At 31.5% G+C, this 11,852-nt stretch overlaps 1 protein-coding gene across 2 annotated transcripts in view; it reads left to right on the top strand.

The window, feature by feature from the left end:
* Positions 1 to 10,964, top strand: part of LOC134530764 (double-stranded RNA-specific editase Adar) — a 99,053-nt gene extending 88,089 nt beyond the window's left edge. For both annotated transcript variants that reach the window (XM_063365925.1, XM_063365926.1), the window contains exons 13-14: positions 1,986 to 2,179; positions 2,344 to 10,964. In XM_063365925.1, coding sequence (XP_063221995.1) covers positions 1,986 to 2,179; positions 2,344 to 2,454 — 305 coding nt within the window. In that variant the 3' untranslated portion in view covers positions 2,455 to 10,964. The remainder of the gene's footprint in view (positions 1 to 1,985; positions 2,180 to 2,343) is intronic.
* Positions 10,965 to 11,852: the final 888 nt, after the last annotated feature.

Below are 11,852 nucleotides of genomic sequence, written 5' to 3' on the forward strand. Positions count from 1 at the left end.
GGATTAGGGAAAAACTCTTACCAAACATGCCAGCAAACAGTGTCGTGGTATTGGATAATGCACCCTATCACAATGTCCGCGTAAACAAACCGCCAACATCTTCAACAAAAGATGATATGAAAAAATGGCTGCGATAAAACAAAATTTCATTTACTGAAGACATGCTGAAGCCAACATTGTACGAACTTATTAAGATGATTAAGCCACAGCACATAGTGTATTCCGTCGACCAGATTCTTGAAAGTTTCGGTCATACACCGCTCCGACTTCCACCCTACCATCCCAACTTGAAGGCCATTGAAGGTATATAGGGTAAAGTTAAGGGTATTGTTGCATCAAAAAATGTGTCCTTCAAAATAGATGACATGAAAAGACTTTGCGAAGAACAATTTGAGAGCATGGGAAAAGAAGATTGGGTTCCATTTTGTAATCATGTTGAAAAATTAGAGCAGGAGTATTACAGCCGGGATGTTCGTTTTGACATTGAAATTGACAAAATAATTATTACACTTGGCGGTGTAGACAGTAGCAGTGAAGATTTGAACTCTACCGAAGATGAAATGGAAGAAATTGGAATTCTTGAGGAGAGCGAGTAAATTGGTGACTTTATTATTATTAATCAATAATAGACTATAAGTTAATGTTTTTTGGTTGTGTACACTACTTATTTTTTTTTTTTCAATCGAAGAACTTGGAATTTCTCAGTTTTTTTTAAGTGATTTTATTAATCTATAATATAGACTCAATGTTTTTGGTTTGTGTATACTACGCCAGCTTGCTCCCTTTCCCCCCTACAAGCTTTCTGAACGTTCGTGACGTCACCGAAGCATCAAATTATTCTGCGGGCAGTGTAACAACTGCATTTACAATTATCAAGCATGATACATTAAGTTTAGAGGGGAGAGAGCTAAAATTGAAAAACGCCATCTTGGTTTTAATATAATTTTTGTTCTCAAGTCGCCTAAGTTTCAGTTCACGGCCATATGGTTTACCATGCACATGGCACACAAAAATGAAGGTTTTTAAAATGAAAAATGAAACTGCCGTGACCACATGCAATAACGTATAATATACAAATTTCATAATGTGTATATACTTTCAACTACTATACTTCTGTCTAAACTATTTTCTGATTTTTGCTGGTAAATACAGCTCTGTTGCAACTTAAATTGTGGGAAATGCTTTTACATAAAGCGGGAAAGTAATGCATTAATCCCCAGGAAAAATGATGTTCTACTGTATAAATAAATACCCAGTTTAGATGTTTTAATGGAACCACATAATCAAAAATTAAAATAAAAATAAACAATACTCTTCTGTTTTAAATATACAAAAAGTATTCAAAATTATTTCACTACTGTCTCACAAAACAGTAGCGTAAATAATCATGCCGAAAATTCGAAACACACAATATTTGTGACATTTTAAACTTGAAAAAAAATATCTGCATATGTATAAGTAGTGGAGGAAAATAAACATCAACCACCATGGCCTACATCATAAAACATGGACACTTCTTTGCAGTAACCATTAAAAGAAGTTAATGCAATATTGCAACAGCACATAAGTCAATAGTCACATTCAATCTACGACCATGTGATATAACAGTAACCTACTTGCCATATGTTTACCACCTATGTCTACCAACTAATTGGCTTGTCTACTGTCTACTTAACATTCTGTTTCATTTGACCATCTTCAAATCCATTGTTGTTTCTGTAAATCTCTGCTAAAATATCCTTTATCTAGCCACTCCACTCCAGGTTACTTTTTAATTTTATATATGTATATTACTCTGTATAAAAATTTATTCCTTTTTATGTTTATTAACATTTCATGATAATAATTTATTACTTTATTTAGAGTGTATCTGTAAAAATCAATTGTTGCAGGCTTTTAATTATGAAGTGCATTGAAACATAGGTATCATGATCATGAGGTATTGTGCAAATGGTCAGTGTGGTCATCAAATTCTAATTGCATAGGTAAGGACACTCCAGAAATCATCAACTCCTTGACTGGCAAAGACGAACAAGGGACACCGTCTCGCTTGAGCAAATTAAGTTTATTCCGCCGTTTTGCCGGGCTCTTGGGTCATGTGCACACACGCACAAACATCAGTGCGAGGAATTTTCCACGCCAGTACTCTGCCACCAAGAAACTGGTCCAGGATTATAACGTAAGTACGCTTGTTGTTGGCAATGTCTGAAACTTTCGCAACTTTGTGCAAGCTTTCTGAGGATGCGTGAAAGAACCACGGCTCGAGGGTCAAATCACCTTGTGTGTTTGAATTCCAGGTTTGCAGTTTTCTTTTATACTTCACTGCACATTCTTTGATTGCAGCTGGCAAAGTATCAGTTGCTGGAGGCGTTCAAGAGAGCTGACCTGGGCCTGTGGCTCAAGAAACCCATCGAGCAAGATGAGTTCCACCTTTCGGACTTGGACCTACTTTGACTAGCACGCACACATTGCCAGTTAAAATAGAGCGGCTTGTCGGTCTCCCTTTCCTCCCTACTCACTTGGTCTTGTTTCTCTTTCCCGGGGCTCGACAGCTGTAAAGTGCAGAACTAGGGGAACTACAGCTGTGTTCCCTTCCATAATCATTCCTGCCATTTGCTCATTTCGTAACCCTCTATAGAGGTTTTTGTTGCCAGTGAACATAAATAATATATTTGTATTGTGTTTATTTGTTAGTGATGCAAATTTGCATCCCACAAGTATTTGCAAATGCATATACAATTTTTTATATTTTTCTTTAGCCTTTTTGGGCTATGTTGCTTTTAAAATTAACTATCTAAACATAATAGTATTATACATTTTTTTTTTTTTAATTAATTGACACAGTAAGTAAAAATACTTTGCTGCAAAACCATAAACGTTACCTTATTTGTATTGAGCTGTATTACCAAGATTACTAAGATTAGTAATGTTTCTCATGTAACTGTTCTGTAGGAATTAAAATTATGTTATAATTAAAAATGAAAGACAATATTTCAATGAAGTAAAATCTCATTTTCATTGATACATAATTACGGACTGGAAAATTTTGTCAATGCGAATATTTAGGAATTAATGCAAAAATAATGTTTTAATCCATTATTCAGACATTTTCTCATTGAAAAATGATTTTCTTGGAATTTTTATATACATTATTTATGCTAATAAACCTTGCACAATTTTTCATGAAATCTGTGTTCAAAAAGCATGTTTATTCAAAACTTGAAAATGCCTAGGGACCCTGAGAAACTGTAAATAAAATTAATCAGAAGCGGTGTTAAAATAAGGAAAAAGCAGTGCAAAAAGTCTGTACTAAAACAGAACAGCAGTGTAAAAATCTGTGTAAAATTTAACGTCACTTCTAAAATTCAGTATCAAATGTTCATTTTGGCCTTTTACTCCCTTAAGAATTATTTTATGTACACTATGAATTGAAACTTTAAAAACTTGGGTTATTCTAAAGAAAAAGAAAACAAATTTATAAAAAAAGAATTTTAAATGCTTTCTTTTACTTCCTTTATTTTTCAATCATTTTTTAAAAGAGGGTTTTGATACTGTAACTAATTTAACTGGTAAAACAAGTTGTTTGGTTAGATACCGTGTTTTATCGCATAATCGTCACACATTTTATACAAAAATCAAGTTTGCTAAGTAGGGGTGTGATTTTTATGAGAAAAAAATTTTTTTAGGTAAAGTTATTTATAAAAACGAAACCCATTCATGGAAAGTACATTTATTTAAAAAGTAGAGTATACAAATGCACGCCAAAATATTTAAATTATCAAGTCATGCAACAAAAACCTTTCTTCAACTTTAAATAGAAAAACATAATCTGTGAGCCTGAACTAACGCATAACTGTCGTCGTAGTTCACACTTGCCACGAAAGAGTGTGAGCTATCAAATGTAGTTAACTTGGCACTCGACAGAGAGCGCGCATTGCATGCAATGGGCACGTTATCGATATTCGACTACGTTAGCGTGCTCTATACGGGAAGCAACATAACCAAACATGAATGATACCAACTAGCGCTGGCTGCATTTTTATGAGCAGTACACCAGGGCGACGCAGACAAACAGATAAAGGTTATAACATTTAACAATGTTTTTAAAAGAAAATTTACACATAAACTTCGTATTTCAATTAATTAAATAAGTAAGTGGTAATGTACAAATAATTATTAGATTTCTACTTTAAAATACATCGTTTTATACGGAAAAAATACCTACAGAAAGCGCTCGGAATCTAATAGCGGAACCAAAAGCATCATGAAACGTTTACGCGAGAGGTTTTTTTCATCCAAATTTTGACTGCCTAAAATATTGTTACAAAGATTATGCCGTGCGACGATTCTGCGATAAAACAGGGTACATTTAACTAACCAAACCTAATTACTCATTATAATGGTAAACTTTATGCTGTTCAAATTAACTCATCGTTTGTAAATACATACGTACATTTTTTTAATTAACACACAATTTCCCCTATTGAGGCATAAATTCTCACGAATGATAAACGCACACGATCGTCGAAACCTGCACCACACGCTGTTACAAGTGTATTTTGCGACCAATCATCTGCTTGACTGAGCCGCTGTTCCATCTACACACCATTTTCTAACACGTGACTAAAGTTTTAAATACCATTGTACTGTTAATAATTTTTTCTTTGGTATTCCCATTAAAACTATACTGATGTTCAATTATCCGGTTAATGTTAATTATTTTATATTTTTTCTACAAACACGGAAGGTTATATGTGGGAAGCATATATAAACACAAACGTTATGAAAGGGAAAAATTAACATAGGGATATATGGAAGTGATCAAGGGAATAATTTTTTGAACTTAATAAATGGGAAAACTTGTTACGCGGGAAAGTCTTAAGCGAGTTTTACTGTATAGGTTATGCATGTCACAGCTTGGTATATAGTTAGAAATCAAGTTACGAAAAAAATAATTTTTGGCAGTATCCTAATCTCAACTTCACATTTTGCAGTCTTGTTTGCAGTTTTATTATATGTATGAAATTCGGATTAAAATACTTTAAGTTGAGGATTTTGAATAGCGGTTTAATACATTATAAATATTCTGACCTTGGGAAACACTACAAAAAAGTTACCAAGAACAATATTTAGTTGCTATTTGAGATGGAATAGGGTGAATTTAAGTTTGTTATTTTTTTGTGGATGAATATATTGAAGTGAAACGTATTAAGTTTTTGGGACTGCTGTGTTTACTTTGATAGTGGAAATACAGACGAGTTTTCAACATCTATTTGTTGGACAAGAAGGGTCAGTACTAACAAAAAGATATGATTTCTGCAAAAAAAATAGTGTGTTAAAGCAGCAGGAGCATACCAGTGTTTGGTTATGGGGTTATGGTTAGTGTTTACTTTGAGGGCAGTAAGTAACTCCATGTGCCTGATAGAGAAGGGGGGTTGCAAATTGCAGCGTGTGCTATGTTCTCTTAGCTCTGCCCCTCACCGTCCTGAGCCCCGGGACTGGGGACCCCAAGTCTTGCTGTATTCTGCTGGCTGCAATGTGTTGCTTGCCCACACTCACTTCACACACAGTTGTGGTATTTACATTTAATGCTAGGAAGGAACCATTGTAGATAGGTACATCGCTGCATGAAGTGGAGCTCAACATTTTGTGTAAGTTAAGCATTTTTACATGTTAGTTTCCAAGTGCATTCAGCATTCACGGTTAGCACATACGCTGTGAATTCTGAAAACTGTGTGTCAAGTTAAAAATTATATTTACATGTTGTACTGTTTTTATTAGAACAGTACATTGTATTGTGTATGATGTTTGGTGAACAAGCCCTTAAGAACTGTATGTTTGGGCCTAGTGGGCAGTTAATTGAATATGAATGTGCAAGATATGCCTATAAAGCATAGTTTTAAAATTGGTGCAATGCATTGTACGTATCGTAACACTGCTGCTATTGTGGCAGAACAGTAAATCTTTGACTAAAGGAGATTTTGGTAATGGAAGCCGTAAATATTTAGTAGTTTAAATTAATACCTTATTGTTAAAACGGATTTTGAAATTGCTTCTACAGACATTTCCATTCTTCTCCTAGAAATTGTAGCAGCCCAGCAGTAATAAATTTCTGCACAGGCAGGCTGCCATAAACATGTAAAGTAAGTGAGGTAATTAGTATTCATATTGGTGAATGCAAAGTATCGTGATGTATAATTATGGATATTGTCCTTTTCATCCAAACTTTTACATTGGAATAAAAAATTAGTTATTTTTATTGTTTGAGTAAGCATGGTTTGTAGTGTGCTCGAGTTATTAATAAATGGTCCTACCACAAACTTAAACTTGAACATCAGCTGTTATGGAAAATAAAATGTGTCCATTGATTATCCATGTCAAACCAAAGGCTTCTTATGCATCCTTTAGCTACCAAAATTTATTCAATTCAACTCTAAAAAAAAGACAAGATTTAAGATATAAAAATGCTTATTTTTTAATTTTAATTAGTGATGCCGATATTTGCTCTCTGACGTGCACTTGTGTCGTGGAAGTTGAAGTTTTAGTATTGTTTGTGAACTTGAACTTTAAGGGAGACACAAACCAAAAGATGCCATCTGATTATTATTTTTTTGTTATAATGATTTTTATTTTTTGTTATTGAAAATACATCCTTGTTAAGGCAGAGTTTACACTGAAAGTCGCTGCTCTAACTACCATTGAGTGACTTTTGTCCCCTCACCCAGACTAGGCCTGCGTGGCCTCAGTGGTATCATAATATTTAAATTGAAAAGTAATTGAAGGCTGCCTGAGAATTAAAAAAAGCTCTAACAACTAAAGAGAGTGAGCTCAAAACAAAACTGACAGATGTTTAAATCTCAACAAAAAAAAAAGAGCAGAGTATGAAAGAAACATGATAATAGCAATAAAATTCACTGGTCAACTTCCTGAGCATTTAAGAGCAATTTAAAAGTTAATAAATCCGTATCTAAAACCAATGTTTACAAGGAATACTAAGGCAATAAGTTTTGTAAAAGATGTTATTTATAAAATAATTACCACTAAAATGCATACGTGCATGGTAATATATAATATGATTAAAGTTTTCACTCTTTGTACCTTTAATAACCTCAATATATGCACAATAGTAAATACCAGTAAATATAAAAACAATATTAAATGAAAAATTATAGTCGCCTCTTTGAAACCACTTTGAGGCATTGCGCTGATACGTGTCAAACAATTAACGCCGCGATCGTGACCTACCACAACGTCAGCCACCCGCAGACTGTCTTGACACACCCTTTCCAAATGTTTATGCTCACACACATAAGTATATAAATATAAATACTTTAAAGTGTCTACACTCACACTAATAATAAAAATTAAAACTTTAATAAATTGTGTTCAATCTCTCAGCTTTTAGTCTTTCCAGTGTTTTTTTCAAAATCATTGCCAACCTTTATAAAACATTTTGAACCATATTTTCCATAAGTATAAAAAATAAATTTTTAAGTAAATAAAATTAGTGTTGTTAAAATAACCAAAAAAATACATACAATAATCAAGAAATTAAAGGGATTGACAGACCTATGCCACAACACGTTATATTTATTAGTCTGTATAAGAATGAATATGTCATGGTAATTTTTCTAGAGGTTTAGTCGTTCTTCAGAATGAATAAAACGCTGAACCCCAATGATCTCACAGGGATATAAATTTGTTGCAGTCAGCCATTGTCAGCTTCTGACATCCCATGAAGTTATATATATGGCCCGAAAAACTTACCATCTTGCTTTATATGTGTGTGTATGTATATATATTTTCTTTATATGTACACTTTCAATGCTATTGTTTGGTTATTTTAGCTAATTTTCAAAATAATGGCGTTTTTCCCCAGCTAAATTAGTTTAAAATGCCATTCAGTTATAAAATACCAATTATAGATTGCCACAAACTGATACACTTTTCTTTTTGACACATTTCAAAATTTGGTTACAAAATTTATTGTTTTTTCATTTAGAAAGAAACAACATAGTCTTGTATGTAGACTTAAAGTAACCTGACGCACCTTATATCCGTACCTTGCTTTTGTGTGGAAATCATGCAATTAAAATTTCTTTACATTGTTTGTCACCAAAGACGTACCAGCAAAATCAGTTAATACTTAAAACAAAAAAAAACTCTCCACTTACCAACTTTGCTACAGATTTTCTCATCTCACAGACTTAACACAATTAAACCAATTGATTTGTGAATTACTATAACTTAAACCTCATACATATTGTTTGCTAGTATATTGTTCTACCATATATTCTTTTAAGTAAAATAAACATTTGAATTTTTGTTTTAGAGTTATTTTTAAAAGGAATAAGCAATTTTTTATGCATAATAATTAAGTGAAATAGTGTTATTTGTAAGAATTTGTGTGTATGAATATTTGGGTTTTAAAAATACATTTAAAATGTAAATAAATAGCTTTAAATAAGTTTCAAAAAAAAAAGCTAATTTTAAAATAAAATAGTTGTGCTATTCTCCATCCTCCCAAATTATTTATATAAAATACAACGTGTCAATGGGGCCAAAATATCAATAATATAAGATGGCTTCTTTTGGTAACATTTTTTGATCTTAGGGTTGAATGTTCCTTTGAATGTTTTTGTTAATGTTTTATGTTTCATAAATTTATTAACAACTTGATATTTGCAATTTGAACATTTACGAGCAACACAATTAGTACTGTGTGACATGGGACTTGTAAAATTTACGGAGCTGATAATGCATTATTATGCTGTGAAGAATACTTCATTGAAAATTAATTTGATTAGTCATTATAAAAAGATGTGATGAAATATAAATGTAATTTTAATATTAGGATCCCAAAATCTAATCTTTGAAATTTTTTGGCATGAAATAATAAACTTTTCTCTTGAAGCCATAAATCAAATTAAACATTTTGTGAAAATCTCTTTTATTTATAATTTTTTTGTGAAAAACTTTTATTTTAAGCATTTTTTTTATGCACCTTGCCATTTATGAGAGACAATGTGTAATGTAGGCATGTTTTGAAGGCCCAAGAAGATAACTCTTGAATTAAAGCAGTTTTTTTTTTACAAGGACACTCAATTTAATCAACACACACTTTGCCTAATGGACACTCAAATGCTTACAGGAAGGTAACCTGTTTGTTTTTCGAGGACTAACCAGAATTTATGATGAAAGTTCACCGAAAAATTTTTGTATGTAAAGTTTAGTTGAGGATAAGAGCTTTTGCATTTGTATCATATTAGTAATAATTTTAAATACATTAAACAGACATGTGCAAAACCCAATAATCTTTGATGAACGCAATTTAAATGAACAAGGGATTAGCACATTTTTTTAAAAACATTTTAAATTGTTTCCACAATACTAAAACATTCTACAAGTAAAATTCATAATATTTAGAAAGTACATTAAATTTTGCTTGTCTCTCACCAAATAGTGTTAAAGGAAAAAATTAAAAAGAGAAGAGTGTCTATTCTCTGTTTAAAAAGTTTTAAACTATCACGGTGATACAAAATCTTGGTGATCTTAAATTTTTATACTTCTCTTACTAATGTGCGTGATTCCAAATTATAAAACAAATTCACCTCATTTTCATCTCTTGGGATGGGAGATTTCATAATATATACATAGCCTGTGTGGTGTTCCAGTTTGTTCCAAAAGTTATCAAAATTGATTCAGTAGTTAAGATTAGTAACAAAAATCGAAATGCAAAAATTTACATTAATTAGCCTAAACCAAATTTATAATTATTTTATTTCAGCTCTGCATTGACAGTTAACGAAATCAAATGCAAGTTGACTTGGAATTTGCATTGTCTTAATGTACACCTCTTTTTAAGTGTAGGTACATTATATTCAATATTTTGTAAACTAAAATGTTTTAAAGCATTTAACCTCACATAAAACAAAATTTCTATGCATCTAGGTAAATGTTTACTTTTTGAATGAATAAATAAATACAGAAGGTTAAAATTATGTCCAGCTGCATACTATGGAAACTTGGAAACACCTAAAAATTGCTGAGAAAAATCAAGTATGTATATTAAGTATATTGACAGAATTGGATTTTATCTGGTATTAAAAATGAAGCATGACACTAGAGAGAATAATTTTAAAAATTAGATAATTGTTGTGGAAAGTAAGAAATTTATCATATATATACTAACCATTTGGTAGTCCTTTGAATTATGCAGCATAAGAGTAAGCCACTATTTTAGCTATATGCATTTAGATTAAATTATATGTGATGCAACTATTTTATGCAGTTGCAGTGTTACACAAATTATTTTATTTATTAGATGTTAAAATAGGCTGCTCTGTTGGTGGTAAATTACTAGTTCCATAGCAGTAGCATTATATCTCTCCAGTATTGTGTCATAATTCAAATGCCTAGTGAGTTAAATAATACTGTAAACCATTTGAAAGTAGTATTTATTTTTTACATGAAATGACTTTTTTTTTTTACTTATCTGAGTTGCCGTGTGATATTTTGTATTCTTTTGTTAATGTATTCATTGTCAAGACAGTATTTTTAATTTATGTGCATATACTTGAGTTGCTAGTTTACAATGTTAGTACGTACTAAAGTAACATTTTCAACAGATTGCATTTATTTCATATTTGCAATACAAACACTAAAATGTGTCTGTTTCAACCACATATATAAGTGCAATGATGTGCAGTATATAATAGATTTAGGGCATTTGATTTCTACTATGCTGAAACCAGGCTGAATTATAAATTATAGTTTTGTGATGGAACTGGTAGTGCACATTTAGGAAACTGTTATTACAATTTAGTGTGGTTACACTTTTTTTAAGTAGAAAGTATGGTTTGTGCGCTGGGTTGAAAAATTATCATTATACCTGCATATGTAGCTGTTACATGACATTCATTGACGGTTGTGTCCTAGTGATAATAAATACATTATATCATAAATGTTTTTATTTACCATTTTTTTGGTGGAAAGTCCTGACAATGACATAAAAGTTCTCATTGCTGTAAATATTAAAAAAAAAATATGTGATAAGAATAAGTTGACAGTCAGGTTGAAGTTGACCAATGCCTTGTTGCATTTCACAGTCAGCATAATTGTGCTGTTTGTGCTTCTAGGTTTTTACATAAAAGTTTATGGAGAACTTTCCATTTAAGAAACATCTTTTGGTATTGGTCTTTGGATTAACAGACTGTTTATTACAGGAAAGTCTTTTATTTGTGTGCAGAGCAGTGAGAATTTTCTTTGTCAGGTGGCAATATTTGGTCACGTTTACTCGTATATACTATTCAAAATAGCTTATGCATTTTTTTAATGTAAGGCTGATTAAAAATTACAAGTCTAAAGTTTCTGTTGCATAGTGAGACAGCTGTTTCACATTGCACATCATTAATGTATTTATTATGTTTTGGTACGAGAGAAAATTTTTAGTGAAAGGTCTTTAATCCGGCATTCTATGGTTTGTAATATTATGTGGTCCAATGCCAATATAACTGCTCACATACATATATGTGTGTGTGTGTGTGTATGTATGTATGTATATATATATATATATATATATATATATATATATATATATATATATATATATATATATATATATATATAAATTTTTCAGCTGTTTGGTCTATGCTGCCAGGTTACCGATGATGCTGCCTTAGGTCAGTGTTTATCATTCCTGTCAATTATTTTCATTTCAGTGCATTGTTTCCTGTTTTCCAGCAGGTTTCTTTTCACATTTTATGGTTACATTTCTGTAATGATTTTTGGAACAAGAGTTACAAAATTTAAATGTGGTATCAGAGACTTTTTTTTTAAACATCTGTATTTTT

Source organism: Bacillus rossius, chromosome 3, assembly GCF_032445375.1.
Source record: "Bacillus rossius redtenbacheri isolate Brsri chromosome 3, Brsri_v3, whole genome shotgun sequence".
Taxonomy (NCBI): domain Eukaryota; kingdom Metazoa; phylum Arthropoda; class Insecta; order Phasmatodea; family Bacillidae; genus Bacillus; species Bacillus rossius.